The 23,058-nt window shown below is 40.0% G+C and overlaps 1 protein-coding gene and 1 long non-coding RNA gene across 2 annotated transcripts; both read left to right on the forward strand.

Moving 5' to 3' along the window:
- The first annotated feature begins 6,141 nt into the window (after positions 1–6,141).
- On the forward strand, positions 6,142–9,038 carry LOC118993193 (uncharacterized). Its single transcript, XR_005067793.1, has 2 exons — positions 6,142–6,403; positions 6,595–9,038. It is a non-coding gene; the product is annotated as an uncharacterized LOC118993193 (long non-coding RNA).
- A 10,680-nt stretch (positions 9,039–19,718) lies between these two features.
- TCIM (transcriptional and immune response regulator) lies at positions 19,719–20,293 on the forward strand. Its single transcript, XM_037055426.1, has one exon. The coding sequence runs from the start codon at positions 19,787–19,789 to the stop codon at positions 20,105–20,107; it is 321 nt and encodes a 106-aa protein (XP_036911321.1). The 5' UTR covers positions 19,719–19,786; the 3' UTR covers positions 20,108–20,293.
- Positions 20,294–23,058: the final 2,765 nt, after the last annotated feature.

Below are 23,058 nucleotides of genomic sequence, written 5' to 3' on the forward strand. Positions count from 1 at the left end.
CACAAGTTCTTCATTATCCTGCTGATGGAGAGACAATCATTGCAGTAGGAGATACACTGCCTCTTAGATGTTGGTCCCATAACAAAACGTGCCTCGTGTGAATCATGATTCCAGAAATTAGATTGAACTCAGTGTGTGTCCTCCTGCTGCCTTCAGCTGTGAGGACAGAACAAGATAACCTGAAGTTTGTACATGTTTTGAAAGGTGCAAACTACACAGGCATTACATTCTCCAGGGTAGGGTGCCCAGTGTCATGGCATCTCACGCTTGTCACCTCAGTGTGCTGACTTACCTCATGGTCATGCACAGCACCTGGGCCAGCAGCTCCGCCGCCTCTTCCAGCTCAGATCTCATTTTTCACTTTCTTTGAGTCCTGTTCAGGTTTACGTGAGTGGCTCTGTGGCCAAGGACTCTGGATTCAATTGCTGGTTATGGGTGTTGTCAAAGTCTGAACTGGTGGCTGATACAGGTTACAGCTGATTCTCATGGAGTCCATTCTAATCCTCTATGGTCCAGTCTGTCCTCACTCTTCCCCGACTCACTTCTGGTTATTTTCCTGACTGTTGGTCTTGCTCACCTACAGGAACCTCATTCCCAACACCAGAGTCGGAGTAAACAGTATTCCGTAGACTTCTTCACCAACTCCCGCAAATGACTAGTCTAATTTCTATGATGCATTCCCTATGCCAAGTCATTTTTAGTTTTGTCTGCCTGATCAGACCCTACCTGATACCTAAAGTGATGCCTGCAGTTGGGATGCCGTCAAAAGCTAAAACCTGGGGCATTTTCTTTGAGAATATCAGTAGACAAAAACTAAAATGTTCTTGGCGACTGTAAGCCTGAAAGACAATGAAAAAAATTGTTATCAAATGCTGAAAAAAAATTTGTATTATTTTGGCAACATTCTGGCCCACAGTAACATGGAAAATATAAAATATACTTAAGGGAAAAGTGTTTGGCTAAGGAGATTTCTAGACAGAATTTGAAAATGCAAATTAATTTATTTTAGTCCGATATAAGGTATGAGTAAGAAGAGACCTTGACCTCATAGTTTATTGAATTAGTTAGCTAACTGTCTGTGTGGTTCATTGTGAGTCGATCAGCACTAGGTTGGAAGCTCAGTTCATGTCTCTCTCCTCTTACAGCCCAGAGCCCCCACCAGGGTCTGCCATGCAGTAGGTGTTCAGAAATGTTTCACGGTGATGATATTCTTTCCAACCTACGGACTGAAGAAAACGTAACTGAAAAGATTGAGAAACTTGGCTGTAGGCTTTATGTATAAGTTAAGACTTTATTATTTTTTAGACTACTTTTAGGTTCACAGCGAAATGGAGGGGAAAGTAAAGAGATTCCCCAGATAGCCTCCCCCGTTATCAGCATCCCTCACCGCAATGGTGCGTTTGTTACAGTCGATGCACCCTTACGGGCACATCACAATCTCCCGAAGCTCATAGTTTGGTCACGCTTGGTGTTATACACTCTGTGAGTAGGATGTGTGTCTATCGTTACGGTACACGGAGACTTGTCACAGCCCTACAACCTCTCGGTGCTTGACCTACTCAGCCCCCCTCTCGTTCTCCAACCCCTGGCAACCACATCTCGATATGGTCTCCATAGTTTTCCCTTTTCCAGGATATCATATCAAAGAGTTTGCATTGGCTTCTTTCCCTTACGAATACCCATTTTAGGTTCTTCTCTAAAATGCCTGGCTAGAAAGCTTATATTTTTTTAGTGCTAAATAATATTTCACTCTCTGGATGGACCACAGTCTACTTATCCATTCACCTTCTACAGGACATCCTGGTCGGTGCTAAGTTTTGGCAATTATAAATAAAGCTGGTAAAAACAACCACGTGCAGGTTTTTATGAGCACATAATTTTCCAGCTGCTTCAAGTAACTGTCAGGAAGCACGAGGGCTGGATCCAATGGTGACTATGTTTAGTTTTGGAAGGAACTGCCGAACTGTTAACCAAAGTGGCCGTGCCGTTTTGCCTTCTCGCAGGATAAAGGAGAGTGCCGGTTGTGCTACATCCTTCCCAGCATTGCGTGTTGTCATTTTTCTGGACTTTGGCCATTCTAGTAGGTGTGTAGTAGTATCTTGTTGTTTTAATTTGAATTTTCTATTGTGGACTTAGAAATGTTTATAAGAAAACATTGAGAACAAAGTAAGACAAACAATAAACTAAGAAAAGCATTTGCAACATGTTATTCGAAGGGTTAACATATTTTGTATGTATTTAATATGATATGAATCAGGAAGACAAATATTAACAGCCCAAACTATAACTATTGAATAATATATGATGAGTAGATAGAAAAAAACAGAAGGATATAAACATAGAAAGTGTTTGATCTTGTCATTATTCAAAACCCCATTAAAACAATAACATTTGATTTTTACTTATCTTGGAATTAAGCATATATATGTACATTGTATGTAGGGAGGGATTCTAAAAAATACTTCTGGAAGGAATCATAAGGTAGTATAAAGCCTTAAATGTGGTCATATACTTTGACTCTACAATTCCAACTCTGGAATTCATCTTCAGGAAACAGTCAGTGATGCATACAAATGTAGATGGACAGCAATGTTTATTAACATGTCATTTAGACCACTTACTAATGCATAGTGTATCCACATAATTAAGTGTTGGGCAACCATTTAAAGTCATATTCACATGCAAAGAATTTACATAAAATGTGAATAAAAGGAAACAGTGTTTATTTGGCCCCCAAAGAAAACAGCATATAAAACTGCATATTGTATACCATATGGTCTTAATTTTGTGAGAAACACATTTATATTACTGTGCATACATTATGTTATGAATTTATTCGCACAAAACCAACTGAAACAAAATAAACGAGCATGTTAACAGTTGTTATTGAAGGCTGGTAAGACTGAGACTGATTTGTATTCTTGACGTATTTTTGTATTTTCTAAGTTATTATTGTAGTTCTTTCTTACTCTTATGATAATTTTAAAAGAAAACAAATGACGTGAAAAATAGTATGCCATGATTGTATGGTGTATTATGATATAAATCAGATGGTTTGGTTCTTGAAGCCTGAGTTTTGCCCACTGAATCAAACTTGGGTTTTCTGCACTGGGACCCATCTGGGACAGTCAACATACCTCCGGGGCTTTATACTTAGGAAATCAACCGGAAGTGGCATCAGTACAAACTTGATCAAGCAGATCACATAGTGAATTAGAGCACAAACAGGCATAGGCAAATTAGCCAACCTAAACTCAGATTCAAAAATAAATTTCTTTTGGCCAAGTCACAGGAAAAACCATAGCTGTTTGTGAATCTCCTGTTTCAGCTTTCAAATAATAGGCACAACTGAAAGTAAATTAATTGGTTTTTCCCACTGATATGTTTGATTTAACGTCTTCTCTATTTTTTCAGACTAAGTAGCTACTGTTATTGTTTCCAATCCAGATCTTTGCTGCAGGAATCATACTGAGACGTGTATATCCTTAACTAATTCAAAATCTTGTCCTTGCAACTTCATCTCCCTGGGAGTTGAAATAAGTGGGACAGGATTTGAGTTCAGTGCTCATAGAATTAGATTTAGCAAGTGAAGTACTGAAAGAATATTTTGCATTTGAGATAACCCAGCCTTCAGTGAGGGAGGAGGCTGCAGCATTTATAACAAAGGCTTTTGTTCAGAGATCATGTGAATGTTGTTTTATTACTGCATTCAAGGAGTTCACATATTCATTCAACAAATATTTATATAGCTCTGTTATATATAGACAATCCTTTATGTGTTGAGTGAACCAGATAGATACATTTTGTACTTTCAAATACCCACATCTACATATATAAACATGATATATAGTAATACGTACTATAACTGTGTCTATGAATTATATTTATGACAATAGTCATTTCAGAGAGTGATAAATAAAATGAAATACATAGGGTGTTGGGATAGAGAGTTAGCTGGGGGAATTTTGATTGAATTCTCTATTCATTTCCAGGGTTGCCACAGAAATGATCAAAAACCGAGTTGTGTGAGACCACAGAAATGTGTCCTCTCCCAGTTTGGAGGCTAGTGGCCTGAAATCAGGATGTTGGCAGGGCCACACTGTCACTCCTGGCTCTACGGAAGGACCCCTTCCTGGTCTCTTCTGGCTTCTCAGAGTGGCTAGCCATCGCCAACATGCTGGTGCTGCCAGAGGCATCTCATGCCCGATTCCCTCCCCTTCCTTTCTCACTTCTTCCATATGTCTTCCTCATCACAGAGCTCTCCCCTCTCTGTTCCCGTGGGTCCCATACAGCTGCAAGTTATTGACGTGTGTAAAGCCCTCTTCGAATGTCCCATACAAAGGCAGTGGGCCTGTGGGAAAAGCAGGGACCTGGAGTCACACAGAACTGGGACAGCTGTTCCATCTGAGCTACTTCAGGTTCTGTGTAACATTTCACTTCCCTCAGCCTTAGTTTCCTCCTGCATTCAATAAATAAGTTGCTGTGAGGATTAGTTTAGATTATATATATTGTGTGTCTGTGTGAAACATGATACTGTGGGCACAGTGCCCCATGTTTGCCAACGCAGGAGAAAACAGTGGATGTAGCAGTTTGCGAAACGTGGACTGTACCTTTGGATTTAGATATATCCACACAAAAAATGAGACCCTATGCATTTAGTTATTAACTGAACCTCAGTTCCCACCAATACCTGACTACCCTGTTATAGGATTATGGTGACAATATCAGGGGGGACTCAAAAAAATGAACTTATCTTCTGGAGGGCAGGCCCTTTGGAGTACAAGTATCCTTCCACTATGAATATTCTAAGAATCCATGTGTATCAGTGTGCCGGCTGGTGTTGCGGTGAGAGGCTGCATTTGGCTTCAGTGAATTTTTTTTAAGACAAAATGTTTGCCCATTTCATGATGGGTGATTTACAAGTGCATCTGCTTACACTGTTCTGACTTTTCAGCAGTTTTTAACCAAAAACAGCATGACCCTGTGCCCCACCTTGCCTATTCACCCAGTCTGGCCCAATCAACATTTTTTTTGTTTCCCCAGATGATAAAAAGTCCTTAAAGGGAAAGGTTTTGCCTGTGTGGGAAAGATGAAACAAAAGAATGGAAAAATCACTAAAAGGTATCAAAATTGTTGAGTTCAAAAACTATTATGAGCAGTGGAAAAAAACATCTCAACAGGTATATTGCATCAAATGGAGAGTACTTCGAAGGTGACTGAAGTTTAAACATGTAAGAATAAACACATAATTTTTAATAAATAAATTCCTTTTTGAGGGGGTTCCCCCCTCATATGTAAAGCACACGAAAGGTTCCTGGAACAGGGAGAACTCAGGAATGATGGCTTCCCTTCCCTCTTTCCTTTGCCCAGATGTGGAATCCTGCTTACCAGAAGGCTGATTATTTACGATCATGATCTATCTAGGGTAAAATTCCAGACATTTTTTAAACCTCAGCTTTTCTCCAGAATTCTTCTAAAAGAGAAACCAATTCCCCTCTCTCCCATCACTATCATCAAAGTGAAAATACGTGATCAGGAACAGATAACCAATGCCCAGGAGTTAGGGACAGAGTTAGAGAACTTCCCATCTGCCTGCTGTACATGATAACTGTGTGATGTGAGCCAGAGGCAGGAGATGGACAGTCAGATGTCCTGTTGTCCCCGCATTTCTGGGCGTCTCAGAAAAAACGAGTCTTGGGTCTTTTGGGAAGGGTGATAATTTCCCCCTCCTACCTTTTTTTTCATTTACTTCTTATGGCAAGTCTTATACTAAAATAATAAAATTAACTCAAGGCCAGATTATTAACAGGAGAAAACCCAATATGTCGGCACAACAGAAAATCACAGATGATGCTCAGATCATGGAGTGAAGCTCACAGAAATCATCGAACCAGGCACATTTTTGGACTCTGTAGACAAGAAACAATGAATTCATGGAGAATTGACAGGAGAAAGGAAGTCAGTGCTCATGAGAGGAATCTAAGCCAGATTTGGGCTTCGTTAGTAAATTAGTAATGGCCTGACAAGGTTTGTTTCTACAGGCTTTTTTGGACACTGGGTATTCGTTTTAACCCTTGTGACAGGGCTGTCTCCCAGTCCTCAGCAGCAAGGGGGGTACCTATTACATGATTTATTTCCCGCATTTAGAGAGATCAGAGGAGCGTCAGGGAGCTTCTTCTGCCCCTGCTGCTTCTCAGAGGATTTCAGTTCGAAATAATTGGCAATGCCGTCTGGTCCCTTGGTTGGCCTGCGCAGTATCCTGAATCCTCCACCAGCAGCCCCACAAACCACAGGGAAACAACAGCAGACTAGCAGGAAGAGGATGAACTGAGCCCAGCGGCCCAGGACTCAGCCTTATTTCACATCTCCTCTGTAACACTCTGCAGCTACAGCTCCAAACCCAGTAACTATGGTATTTGGTTTAGAGTAAGGTGTTCAATAGCAAAGGCATTCTCAAAATATCTGTTAAATAGATGATGTGCTCTGATGTCATCTTTCAGTTTTGCTGGCTTCTAGAAAAGTAGAAAACTGTGAACTAAGCTTGAGGTTCAGGCAGCATTCTGTCATTCCTTTTCCTCTTTTTTTTTTTAACAGTGTCATCTTGTATCAGTGACTTCCTGCCAGAAGCACAAAGAGGAAGGAAGGTGAGGATGCCAGAACAGCCAGATTCCTTTTGTGCACAGCCTGAACCTTTCCTGCCACCCCAGGGATTTGGGACTCTGAGAAGCTCTGAGGGCCAGTGAGCGCTTAACCTTGCAGCTGCTCAGGGTGCAGCCTCTGGCTGTGCTCCCCTACTTCCTTCTGGATCTGGAGCTAGGGGTGAACAAATGTGCCAAGAACTGCAGTACACTCTGGGACACAGAGCGTGATTGGACCCGAGGAAAGTCCGGGAACTCGGAGTTCTGCAGTGTCTTTAAGGTTAGACAAACAGAACACTGGAAACTAGTTGGGACTGGAGACAGAGAACCACCCCAGGTCAAGTGAATCTAACTCACCATAGGGCTCTGCGCATTGCTTTTGAAAGTCAAAAAGAAAGGTGGGCAGCGTGCTAGGCACTTAATAGGCCCTCAGCCTACACAGAGACAGGCAGAAGTAACACCTGTTTGAGTGTGGTTGTCAGGGTAATAATTTGGGTGTAATAATTTATAGTTTGAATTTAAACATTTCACTTAAAATATCATATGGTGTGGTTGAGTGTGATATGGTTAAATTACAGAATTACATGCTGTTATTTTGTAACAAAAGAGTTTGTAATACAAAAGTACGGGGTCTGTTGTTCTTTGTGCCAGACCCTGTACTTAGTGATTTACCAGTAACCACCCTTGGTCCAGTGCGTAATCAAGTCACGATCAATAGTTAAGCAACTGAGTAGAAATTAAGGCCAGGAAGGTGAGAGGGCTGTGTGTTTTTATCGCCTGCGGGAAGCTGAAGGTCTGCAGTAGGCTGGGAGAGAAATCCGGCTTAAAAGCAAATACCCTCTCTAAAAGGCATCACAAAAAGTTGTTCTGATCAGCCTTAAATTTGTAAAGTGCTGATTCTCGATTCCGTGGAAGAGTTCATTTGAATGGGGTGGGGGGGGGAGGCATTTGTTCCCTGGAAAGAAGCAGGAGGAAGGGTGTGAGGCATCAGGACGAACTCTGCCTGCTTGCATGGGCAGAGTTGCCCTTGGTTTGTTTTAACTCTTGCTGGGCCATGTGCCTCCGAAAACTACCTCACTCACCTTCCCAAGTCTAATCTGTGAAATAGGGAGGGTGGTGCCACTCTGGTCACAAAATCTGGATGACAGGACCAATGGCCTGGCTCTGCAAACTTTTCAGTTGAATGCACTTTTTTAAACCACTGGAGGAATTACTTAATGCACAATAAAACTTAGAACATAACTAATTGAAAATAATGCCTAACAATATTTGAGAGCATGTATAGAATATTATACCTTTGAAAAAAGACAAAAAAACTATATAGTAACTTGATGTCAGGAACTTTTTAAAAATAAAAACCTCCTCTAAGGGGTTCAAGAAACGTTTAGTCAGTATTACCCAATGACCATGGATGGAACTGCCAGTGTTTAAAACAGAAACAGACAAAGTTTAAGGACAGTGACCCATTTTCTCTGCATTTGAGACATGAAATCCAAAATTCTTATTGAGTGCAAGTCACTGGGTGATCCTGAAATGCCTGAATATGTTCAATGCTGCTTTCCCTTTCTTCCCAGAAAGCCTAAAAACTTAGCTATGACATGTTTAAATAGAAAGATGGGTTTGTCAATAGAGATAAAGCTTTGATTTTAAAGCAGTTATGCAATTTCCCCAACATTTTAGGGGCTCTCATGTTCACGTCCAACACATAATAAATTAGCTGAAGGTTGATTTTCATCCCACGCATTAAAAATGAGTCCTGTGGAGCATCTTGGGAGTGTTGGATCTACATGGTCACCTGTCACCAAGGCTATTCATGACTTTCTTCCCACATTCAGTGTTACCATCTTTGCCCTTTATCGGGACCCCCTTCTGACTACCCTGGTCCTCAGCTCGAAAGGGAACAGGGCACACTAGGGGGCGCTTGGAGGAGCGGCAGGCAGGACTAATAAGCACATACGGTATTTGTTTCATTAGGACATGGCAAAGCAGACAAGAGGCTTTCAAAATAAATTAGAATTATATTTTATTGAATGGATAAACAAATAAATGACTGACTAAGTGCCTATATGGACTGAACAACTGAGATATTTTTATGTAGTTCTGCAGTTTCCTTCGACAGACATTAAGAAAAATTCCCCCAAAGACCAAAGACCATGTTGGAAGAAGCAGTTCAGGATTGTCTGTCATCCCAGGGCAGCTATGTTCAAGGTATTTCTTACTCATCACTGTGGGAAAACAACAGCAACAGCCACAAAGCAACAACTACTTATATAAAAGTTTACTGAATAAAAGCATGACTATCTCCTGTGCCCAGCATGGGAAGGGTCACTAAAATGGTCTAATCAAGTGATTTTCAAACTGCAAGTGAGTTAGGAAATCAGTTTGACCCTCTTTTTGAAATCTGTGTTGTAGTTATATATATGTACATTATTTATCTGTGATATTTAGATGTTCTTATGTATAATAATTGAAACAAAAATGTTACACACTTCTATATGTGTGTGTAACTCGGTGACCCAGGCTATAGATGAAAGACAAAAATATCAGGTAAGTAAAATTAAGCACTGGACTGTTCATCTGCTTACATGCCTCTACAGTTTACCTTTGAAACAGTCAGCCTGATTGTACTTGAATATTCCCATTGCTTATTCACCCATTGGATAAATGCCTGTAACTGTACTGAGTCCAATTCTGTCTTCCTGGAGCTTACTTACTGCTTTGTCCTTATTTCTACCCCGAGGCAATTTTCAGACAAGCCTAATTTTCCCTCCCCATACTAACCCTCCAGTTAATATTTAAACTGAGATGTGTTGTACCAGCTGAGAGTTTGCTTCACCTTATGAAAAATGTCAAGCCTCCAAGTGTCCTTTTAAGTGGCTCTGTGAACCTTCACGGACCAGGTTTCTCTATGCCCTGAGTCCGGGCTGCGTGTAGTTCTTGGAAAGTCATAAGGAATTAGGTTGGTCCACAGAGAGAGGAGCCAGATATGACTGCACCCTGCTCAGAAAAAGAAAATAAAAGAGTTTTAGAAGTGGCCACGTGTATCATTTGCAAAGCCGCACAACTCGTACACATCTGGGAAGCACACACTAGACACTTCCCCTCTTCCTAGCAGTGCCACTTTGAGAATGACTGAGACATGCCTGCGTCACCACTCTCAGCCAGGAGCACGCACTGAGTGGGTGGGAGCTAGGAGTGGGACGAGTTGGTTCATAAAGACTTATTTTAGTTAAAGATTATAGAACCACACACGTTACTATAAATACGTCTAAATATCTCATGCTCACTTCCTGAGAAAAACATGTTAGTTTATGTTCACAATTGGTTTTTTTTTAAGTAGCTATAAATACCAGGGACTCAGTATCTAAATCTGGACAGTTAATTAAACTTTTAAAAAAGAAAAGCTTATCTTCAGTTCCATTTTTAGGGAACATTGCGAGTGTAGACTGACAGCTTAAGCAAAGACAGCTGTTTCGTTTCACATGCAGAAGCATGACTTACAAAGAAGAACTTTTCAAAACGGGTCTTGGCTAATTTTTTTCATTAAAGTTGAAGATTCTCCCCATATTTTGACTAAAAGGCTTTGAATATGCATTTCCTCAATTTATTTTGCAATTTGTATTGCTTCAGAGTTTATAATTAGTTTCTTTCTCTGATCAAGAATAAATGTCAGATTCAAAGCTTCTAAGTAAAGCTGCTGTTCTTTCTCATCAACAATAATTAAAGAATAAAAATACATTCAATAAAATTTACTGAATGAAAAAATGCTGGTTAGTTTCGAAAATGGATTACTCATGAGTTTATGAAGAATGGAAGTCTAGAATAGGATTTATATATAAATAGGGAATATAAAAAGACCGTCAAAACGATACTGAAGAGAACGTTTCCCACTTCAGTTAAGTGTAGAAAAGTGGAGATTTCAACAACAGGTGAAAAAAAAACCAACATGGCCACTGACCAGCTCTTTTATCTTTGTACGTCCCTTAAGTGTCTCTAGGATTCAGTAGTTTTCTTTGTAAAATAATTCTTTTTTCTTAATTGGTAAAAGCTTCATTTGTGGATTTTTGAATTTTTTTATTGTTACTCTATTACAGTGGTCTCACTTTTCCCCCCTTTGTTCTCCTCTGCCCAACCCTCTCCCCACACCCACAGTCAATCCTCCCAGTTGTCCATGTCCATGGGCCATTCATTCATACATGTTCTTTGACTACTCCCTTCTCCTTCTTTCCACCCTTATCCTCCTCCCCTCTGCTCTCTGGCTGCTGTCAGTCTGCTCCAAGTTTCCATGTCTCTGGTTCTATTTTGCCCATTAGTTTATTTTATTCATTTGACTCCTCTTATAAATGAGATCACATGGTATTTGTCTTTCACTGACTGACTTATTTCACTTAGCATAATAGTCTCCAGTTCCATCCATGCTGTCATAAAAGGTAGGAATTTCCTCTTTCTTTCTGCTGCATAGTATTCCATTGTGTAAAAGTACCACACTTTTTAAATCCACTTATAGACTGATGGACACTTAGGCTGACTCTAGCACTTGGCTATTGTTAACAGTGCTGCTAATGAACATAGGGGTGTATAAGTTCTTGTAAATTGGTGTTATAGTATTCTTATGGTATATTCCCAGCGGTGGAATCACTGGGTCAAAAGGTAGTTCCATTATTAAGGTTTTGAGGAAATTTCATACTGTTTTCCACAGTGGCTGCACCAGTCTGCATTCCTACCAACAGTGCACTAGGGTTCCCTTTTCTCCACATCCTTGCCAGCAAGTATTGTTTGTTGATTTATTAATGATAGCCATTCTGACAGGAATTAAGTGATATGTCATTGTGCTTTTAATTTGTATCTCTTTAATGGCTAATTCTAAAATTATTTATTTAAAGCCTACTTTGTGCCAGGCATTGTTCTGGGTGCTATATTTATACATAAGTAGGATGAAGAAAGCTGTGGTCAATGTTGATTCCTCGACAATTATTAACGAGGGAGAGTAAACAATTGAAATTACATTTCAGACTCTTCTTCTGAGCTCTGCAATTATGTATTCAACTATCATCTGGGTTGTGTCCCAGGCATTTCAGATTTTTACTGTGTGCATAACCAAACTCTTGATTTTTCTCTGAAATTCTCTCCATTTCCATCTTTCCCATCTCAGCCTTCCCTCCCAAGGAGCTCCTGACTTAACCTGAGAGCAGCCCTTAACCCTTCCCCCATTCCCTGTCCAAGTCATTACCAAGTCCCTTTGAGTTTATTTCCAAAATGCATTTAGAATAATCTGCTTACTATCTGAAACCGTAATTGGTTTTTTTAGTGGTTGTCTTGGATGACCCAATAACCAAAGTAATTTTTTAATAAATTTAAAAAAAAACAAAGAACAAAGCAAAACAGAAGTTCCCTTCCATGCTTAGAAGCTTTTAGACTGTCCCTTGCTCTCGGGACGAAATTTCAAATCTTTAACGTGGTCCTCAGCACTCTGCGCCATTTGGCCCCGCCTACCAATCTAGCATTGTCTTTCTCTCCTCTCCTCACTGGTTTCGGTTTCCCACCTGCACTGTCCTTGTGTCTGTTTTTTTGCCCCTCAAACTCACTTTCACCTTAGGGCCTTTGAACAGGATTTATTTCCACCCCGAAAGCTTTTTGCCAAGGCTCCTGATTAATTTCAACGCTCACTTCAAGTCTCCGTTTAAGTGTTTTCTTTTGAGAAAGGCTTTTAGGACTCAGCAATTTAAATGAAGCCTCACATCGTTTCCCCCTTTATATCACCTGATGCTTCTCATCCCCTAGCACTCATAAAATTTTCTTCCTTTATCTACACATGGACTTACTTGCCTAACGTCTCTTTTCTTTTCCAGACCTCAAGTTCCACAAACACAGGGGCCACGTCCATTTCCTCAGGCTTATGTCATTGTACCTGGCATAGAAAAATTCGACGCTTTTGTGTAAATAAATCTAAAAATCACTGAATGCATACAGGGAAAGAAAGATGAAAGATAGCTGTGGTAGAATTTTTGAACTATAGGAGATAGGTAAATAATGAACAAAATTAGGAAGCCGAGCCGTGGTAATAAAAAGCATAGGATTTAATATCAGAAAATGAGAGTTACAGGGGCAGCTCTGTCACTTAATTAGCTCCAAGATTTTGGAAAAATGTATTTACCTTCTGTCATAGTTTTCTGATCTGTAAAATACCAGTGATATGGTGAAAGTCAAAAGAAATAATATATGTAAAAGCATTTGGTGATTGTTATGCAGCATAAAATTTCCGTTGTTAAAACAAAAATGTCCAGGAATAATTTAGTTGAAGTTTAGGCATAAATTTCCAGTAGTGGCCTCTATATTTCCCACCTTTGTGAAGTTACCAGAGAGATAAATTTATATACAAAGGTAGCATTGAATTGAATTTGGTATGCTTTTTTTCTTTCATTTATTCGTATAATAAGTCAATAAGTATTCACTGGATATGTTCTATGTGCCGGCCACTACACCTTTATTATCTTTAATGCTTTAAAGATAGAAATAAAAATGTCATGATTTTCCTCTAAAAAAGTAAACCTAGAGCCCTAGTGATACAAACAGGAAATTCAAGTAACTCAGCCAGAGGTCAGAAAAACCTTCTCAGAGGAGATTTGGGAGATAAAAAAGTATTTGGAAATGAATTTATTTTTCAGCACTTACCTTGGGCACATTGTTTAGCCGAATTCTTTGGTCACAATTGAGGTCAATAATATCTATTTCTAGCATTGTTGTGAGAGTAATTTAGTTAGTATATAAAGACAATTAGGCGTACAAGTCACTTAATAAATATTTGCTCTCTTCTTTCCCTTTGTTTTCTCAAATCTCTTCATCAAACACACAACCAGCCAAGCACATTTATTGCTGGCAAACAGCCAGTCTCTCCGGATGGTCAAACAGTTCTCCGCCAGTGCCCAGCAGCAAATGCGCTCGCCCAGAAGCTGCTTCTTGTGAACAGCCTTCATCGTCTTCTGTCTCTACTGCAGAAAGCAAAAGTTCTTTAAGATGCCTTTTTTGATATGATCTTATTTACATGCAATTGGTGAAAGTTTGCTAGAAATTTTTTAGATCCTGTTGTCCACATCGTTCACTGAAAATATCTGTACAAGAAGAGAAAGGGTGGAGTGACAGGAATTAAATGCTTTTTAAGTACATGTGGCGTTACCTTGGGCAAGGAGCATCAGGAAATCATAACCTTATAGCTTATGTCCTGTTTTGGGGAAAGGAAATCAACCTTATTTTCCTGTGGGTGATCCTGTCTTCTCAACAATTTTGAAATTCATTAATCTTTCAAATCCCTGTGAAGGCTTTTAGGCAGTATTCAAAGGAGAGCTGTTCCATGTCACAAAGAAATATCATTCACACTTTTTGAAGACAGAACTTGCAGTTGATTTGATAGTAATACAACATAGAATTTAAAATCACAGACTTTGGAGCCAGATAGCCCTGGGTTCAAGTTGTTTTATTCTAGTGGAAGGATTTGCGGAGTGCATTAGGTTTCTATTGCCAAAAGACTTAGTGGCTTAAAACAACACAGATTTGTCCTGGCTGGTGTGGCTCAGTGGACTGAGTGGTCACTAGTTCGATTCCCAATTGAGGCACATGCCTGGGTTGCAGCTGGGTCCTCAGTGAGGGGTATGAGAGAGGCAACCACACATAAGTGTTTTTTTTCCCTCTCCTATCTCTTGAAAAATAAATAAATAAAATCTTTGTAAAAACCCACAAATGTATTATCTTACATTTCAGGAAGCCAGAAGTCGAAATTGCATTTGCAGTGATGCATTCCTTCTGAAGGATCTGTGGGAGACTTTGTTTCTTCGCCTTTTCTAGCTTCTAGAAATTGCCTACATTCCATGGATCTTGGCTTCTTTCTCCATTTTCAGAGCCAAGCAGCTGAGCATCTTCTCTCCATTCCGACGTCCTACCCTCCTCTTTCAAGGACTGTTATGATTACATGGGCTGACCCAGATAATCCCAAATGATTTCTGCATCTCATATTTTTAACGTATTCACACCTGTAAATTTCCTTTGTCCCGTAAGGTCCATTTGCAATATAAGGTTTCTTTCTGCCTATATTCATAGGTTCCAGAGATTAGAATGTGGCCAAATTAGGGTAGGCACTATTCACCCCACAATAGGGAGTAAACTGTCACTGCTTCAATCTCTTATCTGTAACATGAGGATTACAGTAGTTCCAACGTCATAGGGTTGTTATGAGAATTAAATAGAATTGTACTCATTAACACTAGTACAAGAATGTTTTACTGACTCAGGAGCTTTCAATACATTACTGGGAAAAGTAGATCTGGTTCTTGATCTTAGTGGAGATATACTTTAAGTAATCATAAAAATAAGTATACGCTTGAAATCTATAATAAGTGCTACTAAGGAAAAGTAAAGGGTCCATTGCCAAGGAGACCAGATCTAGTCTAGAAGGATCAGGGAAGGCCTTGAAGCAAGTAGCTTTTAGTTACATTTTATGAATTAATAAAAGTCACCTAGCTGACATTAAAAGTAAAAAACTTTCCAGAAAGAAGGAAAACATGTGCAAAGACCCAAGTCAAGAATGAGCGTAGTGCATTCGAGAAATTGGAAGACATAAAGGCATGGAGGAGGAATGGTAAACTAGCATGCTATGGAAAGAGTCAGAGACCAGAACAAGTCATGCTCAAAAGGTTATGTTAAGATTTGGGGGCTTATCCTAAAAGTAATAGCAAGAGGGATCTGATCAGACTGATTATTAGAAAATATTGCTCTGGATGCTGTGTAGAGCATGGTCTTTGTCCAGGTGAGAAGATGAGGTGTCCCAGATGGGGCTCCCCAGGATGAAAATTCTGGAGTGGAGATCCCCAGGCAGCTGCTTTATTATGGAGGGTTCTTGAGTTCAATGCCTCAGATGGATAAGTAGCAGAATTGGGCAGAGAAAGGTCTCAGCTGACCCTCACAGGATGCTCGGAAGTGCAGACAACCCCCCAAGTGGAGGAAGGGGTGCAGGCTTTCTTGTCCTCATGTCCATCTGTCACTAGCTAGAGCTGCAGCAAGAAGGCTGGTGACCATATTCAGTGGTGGCAGTCTCTGATGGGGGCTGACAGCTGGACATCTGGAGGAATCTTGCAGGAAGTCCTTGCTTGTGCATCCCAACAACCACCATATGGAGACTTGCCTCAACAATGGCAGTGAAGATAGACAGTGGGTAGACTTGAGAAATATTTTGTGCACAGAACTGACAGAACTTGGTGATAGCTATATATGGCCATATACAGGTCTACATAAGGAAAAGAAGAAAAGGAGATATCAAAGACTATAACTGGGCTTCTGACTTTTATAACTGAACAGATATTAGTATCATATATATATGTATTGATTAGTTAAATAAGCGAGTCTCTACCTCAGAGAAAAGGAGCAAGCTAGGATTTAAAATGTGGGAGTAATCAATAGATAGGAGAGAAGAAGCATAACAATCACCTCAAGAAAGATCAGAACATGAAAAGCTTGGCAAAGCCTTGAGTAAGACAACAATTAAGATAGGTTATATATATTAACCCCTTATCAGATATATTGGTGAATCTGTTGTCCCATTCAGGGGGCTATCTTTCTATTTTGTTGATGGTTTCCTTTGCTATGCAAAACCTTTTTAGTTTGATGTAGCCCTATTTGTTTATGTTTTTTGCTTCCCTTGCCTGAGAAGATATATCAGATAAAATATTGCTATGAGCAATGTCCAAGATTTTACTGCCTATGTTTTCTTCTAGGATTTTTACCATTTCAGGTCTAACATTTAAGTCTGTAATCCATTTTTGAATTTATTCTTGTGTGTTGTGTAAGAACGTGGTCAAGTTTCATTTTCTGCACGTATCTGTCCAATTTTTCCAATACCATTTTGAAAATAAACTATCTTTAGCCCATTGTATGTGCTTGCTTCCTCTGTCAAATATTAATTGACTATAGAAATGTGTGTTTACTTCTAGGTTGCTTATTCTGTTCCATTGATCTATGTGTCTGTTTTTAAGCCAACACCATGCTGTTTTGATTACTATAAAGAACTTATAAAACTCAACACTGAAAAAAATAATTCAATTTAAAAAAGGGGGGCAAAGAATATGAATAGAAACTTCTCCAAAGAAGACACACAATGGCCAATGGACATATGAAAAGATGCTCAACATCACTAATAATCAGAAAAATGCAAATTAAAATCACACTGAGATATTACCCTATACCTGTCAGAATGGCTATCATCAATAAATCAACAGAAAACAAGTGATGGCGAGGATGTGGAGAAAAGGGAACCTTCTTGCACTGTTGGTGGGAATGCAGATTGGTGCAGCCACTATGGAAAACAGTATGGAGATACCTCAGAAAAACTAAGAATAGAACTGCTTCACGACCCAGTGATTCCACTTTCGGGAATTTATCCAAAGAAACCTGGAACACTAATTTGAAAGAACACAAGTACCCCTATGTGAGTTGCAGCATTGTTTACAATTGCCAAGAATTGGAAGCTTCCCATGTGTCCATCAGTAGATGATTGGATAAAACCACTCTGGGACATTTACACGATGGAATAGTACTCAGCTGTAAATAAGAAGAACCTTTCACCCTTTGTGACAGCATACATGGACCTGGAAAGCATTATGCTAAGTGAAATATGTCAGTCAGAGAAAGACAAATACCATATGATTTCACTCCTATGTGGAATCTAATGAATGACCTGAACTAACAAGTGAAATAGAGACACTCATAGACAGAGGGCAGGCTGACCGCTCCAGGGGGTGGGTGTTTGGGGGTGGAGGGACAGAGCAAAAAGAAAAAAGGACTCATGGACATGGACAGCAGTGTGGTGACTGCGGGGTGGAGGGACGGGGTATATGTGGGCTAAATGGCAATGAAAAAAATAAAATTTTAAAGAAAAATGGGTTCTATAAATTTCTTGGTATTCAATAAAAACTCAGTAAAAATCCTGTTGTCAGAAAACTACTTTCTGTATTTAGCGAGGGAGGTGGTTGCCACAGGTGTGATCCCGGAGGTAGTAAAGCCATAGGCACAGGCAGCAGAGCAGCAGGTTCTGCCATGGAAACACCAGAAGCAGCACCAGCGGCCGAGCTTGGTGAGATGAACGTCAGCCCACCTAGGGACGTCTTTTAAGGAAGCGTCCTTTAGGAAGAGATCACCCTAGGCTACTGTCCGTATTCCACTCCTCACACCGCAGCCTTCAGCGACCCCTTTGACTTTCCCTTCATTAGATGCCTAGAATCAGATCGCTTCTTACCACCTGCACTGCAGCCTCCCTGGAGGAGGCCTTCATCATCTCTTGCCTGGATTGTTTTGGAATGTTCTGACTCGTCTTTTTGCTCCTGATGTCCTTGCCATCTCCTTGAAAATCTATTCTCTCCAAAGAAATGCCAGTTGTTGTTTTTTTAATTTTAAGTAAATTCGTGTCATTTCTCTGCTTCAGATAGCTCTTACAGAGTAAATACTAAATCCATGAAAAAGCCTATGAGTTTATACTCAGTCTGCATCTGCCCTCTTCCCATTGCCCGCTTCCCCCGACCTCCTCTCCTCCCACTCTTCTCTGGCCACTCGGTTCCAACCACACTGGTCTTCTTGCTGTTCTTCATTCATTCCCCAGCGCTCTTGTCTTCAGGCCTCTTCTCTTGATGTTCCCTCTACCCACAGCACCTTGCCTCCTGATGCCTACACAGGCCACTCCTTAACTCCTTCCAATCTTTGCACCCTGTCACGAGAAGCTGCCTCTGAATATCCTATGTAAACTTCAACCCCTTCCCTCCTCTTCTGTACAACTCTGCTTCATTGGTGACTTCCTGACATCATCTATATTATAAATGTACATCTTTCTACTATTTATTTCTGTAGATTGTAAACTCCACTAAGGTAAAGTAGGGATTTTGTTTCATTTTATTTGGTTTAACTTGGTTTACTGTTATATTTCCAAGGCCTAGAAAAGTTGTAGGTAAAAGTAGACCTTTAATACATGTTGATTAAATAAATGAGTGAGTGGATGAATGAATGAGTGAGAAAAGTATCTAATTCAATTCTAGTGTGGTGCCTTCTGCACACCCTCTCCCTTTGTGTGTTTTCTAGATCTGATTCAACTGGCTGAGAGGAAAATGAAGATCTGTCAGCTTCTTGGAGTATTAGAAAGTGGACCAGGCAGAAGGTTCAGGAAGAGAAGTTTCTGGGGTCTCTTGAAGTTGACGTGTATCAGTCGGTTGAATGTAAGTGCTCCATACATCTGTGGGGCACTACCTAGCCTAATATCATGGAAGGTGAAAAGAACAAATTTAAATTTCTTCCAAAAAAGGCGTTATTTTATGTCTGGCTGATGCCAAAATAAATATTAAAAGGAAAAAGTCAAATCATTCCTTTTGAGTACTGTGTGCTTGAAGTACCTGATTACATTTATTTATTTTATTTTTTAAAGTAAGTATACTGTTAGTATACACACAAGCCCAAAGAAGATTGTCTATTATTATTATTACTAAATTATACTTTTATTCCGTGGTTATAGATTAGCATTTGCATACAATCTCTGAAGGTCGCGGTTTCAGGCTGCGTGTCACGTCAGCATTTTGTAGGTAAACCACCATCCCACTACACTCAGACACCAGAAGGTCCCCGACTGAGCTCTCTCTCAACAGCCCAGGAGTCGCCATGAGCAGCAATATCCAAAGGGCACAAATGTTTGGGGTACACTTCAACAACTTCTCTGTGAGTCCCAACATTCCTGCGTGAGCAGAACTTTTGTTGCAGTTGTTCTGAAAGATGGTGAGAGTTCCAGCCACCCCATGTATGTTTTTGCAGTTTCTTCGTTTCAGCTACTTTTTAAAGAAGGGCCCGAGTCTCTAGAATCCTGTTGCCACAGAGGAGGCAAAAAGAAATCACCACCTTCTCTCCCCACCACTGAACGCAGCTTTTGGTAACCTTCTGCCCAGGAACAGGATATCGGCAGCTCAACTGTTAAACTTGTCTGTGATTATTCTTCCTTGAGATCACTCTGATGTCACCAGTGTAATTTGAGCCCAGAGCTTTTGTTCCAGCTTTAAATAGCAGTCCCCGAATGATTTTGCTACAGACTCTCTGGAGAGCCTGGGAGCTGCAATCCCGGAGAGCCCACATCTATGAAAGCAAAGCCAAGCCACCAAGCCATCACCATGTCCACCTCGCTGCGGGTCAGCCCGTCCATCCACGGCTACCACTTCGACACAGCCTCTCGTAAGAAAGCTGTGGGCAACATCTTTGAAAACATCGACCAGGAATCCCTGCAGAGGCTCTTTAGAAACTCTGGGGACAAGAAAGCAGAGGAGAGAGCCAAGATCATTTTTGCCATAGATCAAGATTTGGAGGAGAAAACGCGAGCCCTGATGGCCCTGAAGAAGAGGACGAAAGACAAGCTTCTCCAGTTTCTGAAGTTGCGGAAATATTCCATCAAAGTTCACTGAGGACAAGAGCATGGATAAGGACGTTATCCAAGGATGGACACTTAAAAGACCACGTGAGTTCGTGAGACCCTGACATGCAGCGCTGTGCTGCTCCTTGCAGGCTTCTCCCATGCCAGGACTCAGGAGGCTGGAAAGGAACAGAGCAAATGGTGACAGTCCCACCAATTTCAAGCCTGTGCTGTGACAGTGGAGAACAAAATGCTTTCAGCAAGGATTTGAAAATCATCCCGGCGGGAAAGGACTGATGCTGATATCAGAAGTGTCTGGACAGATGTAATGAGAACTGAAACTGAGGAACACAGATGGCTAAGGACGAATTGCAGCCAGGGTCTTTGTGCCAGGCCCTAGGACTTAAGTTCAACCTGAACTTTTTTTCCCCTTAACCAAACTGGGAAGGGGGTGGGGGGAGGAGGAAGGAGGAGGGAGGGAGAAAAGGGAGAGAGAACACCACGCTTTATCGTTTACTGAATTTTTTATTTGAATTTTCAAGATGTTTCTAAGTTTCAATGTTGTCTATTGGTATAGATTTTTAAAGATCAGTAACTGATTTTTTTCTTTGCATTTGTTACAGTGCCTGAAATGTGTGCCACATGGGTGACAGACAGTACAAAGTCACAGAGCTGCCTTACCTTCAGCAGCTCAGTGACATCTGTGCCACCTCCTGGTGTGCACAAGGTTTTTATGCATTTCAGATTGGTTGCACAAAAGTGAGAATAATGGGTCTTTCAGAAATCCAAAGTACTGTGAAAGAATTTATATATTTTTAATCTTCTAACGGATGTCAAAGTATAATCTAATTAAATTTCTTACCGCTACTGCAGTGAGCATTAGGAAGTGAATATGATATACTAAATAGTTTATAAAGATGCTATGGTTTCTATAATTTATTATACATGACAAATGATATGCAACCATAATAAATTATTATAAACTTGACTACTCTTGGTCTGTGATGATTAGAATCAAAGAAAAAATAAGATAGTAAATTATTAATATAAACTTCTATGAACTATTATAAACTTAACTAAGGATTTTACTCTAAGAGCAAAAGGTGCTTTCAGACTATCTTTACATTAATTGCCAAACTTTTTCAAACCAAATTCTTATATCAAAATATTTGAAATGTTTCTTATCAACTTTAAAATATAAGGTGTAGGCACAAATATTTATTGATTTTCAACATTGTGGTTTATGTATCCATTGAGGGTGAGTTTTAAGGGACTTTTCTCTCCATATTTTTGAAATTTTTCCTCTGTGGCTACAGTAACTCTATACATTTGTACATTTATTTCTCCCCAAATGATATATTTTGGGGATAGAGTCTGAATTATGATCAAACCTCTGTGGGCTAGCAATGTTTATTTAATACAAACCAGTATGGGAATAGCATTACAGTCTTTGCTTATTTCCTCATAAAATTATAAGAAGGCACTTCTATGAAGGCATACATCAATGCCTACCACACTTTCCTATCAGATAGAAATAAAAGTTTTCCAGAAATTATGTGTTTCAGAAACATCTACAAAGGTTTTTGAAACTGCTGATCGCAGTGAGACAAAACAAGGGGATGATCTAAAATCTTTGGGGAGCGTTGCAGGTCAGGATTTTAAATAACATATTTTTTAAAATGAGAGTAAGTGGTCAAATCTCCTTTCAAAAGTTAATTGATTTGTTCACTAAAGATAACATAAAAAATCACTCCATTAAAAAGGAATATTTTACATGAGAGCATCGATGAAAACACACATATGCAGAGGTGCGTGTGTGCGCATTTTTCTCGGAGCACTATTTCTAATTTCTATCAGATTACAAAAACAACCATGTTAGCAAAATCAATTGAGAACAAAGGAGGAAAGGCTTTGACAGGTGGGAGGCTCAGCTGGTGATGGTATTTTGGGATTGTCCAAGTGAAGCCTCTGTAGAGATCACCTGCTCCGTGACCCTATGTCCCCATTCCTGCCAACAGAGCTTGCTTAATGATCTCACCAAAAGTCTTTGTCTCAGGTGCCCGGAATAACTTCCTACCTCTGACAGGGCCCTTCAGTGACACATCTGGAATCCCCAAAGGACATTGACAAACCGCTTGGGAAGGAAACTTAGTAACTTGGTCCTCCAGAATACCTATAATGCTCCTCCATGCTTCCAATGAAAATGGTTAACTTATTTTTTTTCAAAGACTTTAAACACATCTTGGATGCTGAACATAGTTCAATGGTTAAATTTGTTTTACATACTCTTAAGCTGGTACTGCGGCTGTTTTTAATAGAGTACCTATTTTTAATAGGTATTTTTAATAGAGTATGATATAAATCTTCACTTTTCACATTAGGTGCTAATTTAGTTTTCTTGCAGTCTACTATCATTATTTTCTGATTGCAAGGTCATTTCATGGAAAACATATTGAAAAGCAACTGGGATATGATTTGCAACAGTTTGGAGGACAATAACTCTTCCAGTATATTTTTAGACAAACAGGCTTCTTTTTGCCTTCCTGGTGAAGATAAGTTGGAATCAATGTGACTGCACAAGAATCATTTTTAACTGCATAGAACTTTTACTACTTAATGTGAGGGAAAAGCAAACATCACTACAACAGGTAGGATTAGCTCAGTTCAGCCCTGGCTGGTGTAGCTCAGTAGATTGAGCACGGGCCTTCGAACCAAAAGATCGAGGTTAGATTCCCATCAGGGCACATGCCTGGGTTGCAGGCCAGTCCCCAGCAGGGGCCAGTTCCCAGGAGGGGATGCACAAGAAGCAACCATACATTGATATTTCTCTCCCTCTCTCCTCCCTTCCCTTCTAAAGATAAATAAATTTAAAAAATTTTAAAAAAGATTAGTTCAGTTCAGAAAGTCTTCTGTGGCACAGGGATAGCCAATTTATGTCTCAAGATACCTCCTTGTGATAGAAGAAATAAAAGCAGCAAAGGTGAAATAGCTCATTAATAATAT

The sequence above is a fragment of the Sturnira hondurensis genome, unplaced genomic scaffold (genome assembly GCF_014824575.4).
Source record: "Sturnira hondurensis isolate 20B ecotype Veracruz unplaced genomic scaffold, ASM1482457v3 Scaffold0008640, whole genome shotgun sequence".
In the NCBI taxonomy this organism is placed as follows: domain Eukaryota; kingdom Metazoa; phylum Chordata; class Mammalia; order Chiroptera; family Phyllostomidae; genus Sturnira; species Sturnira hondurensis.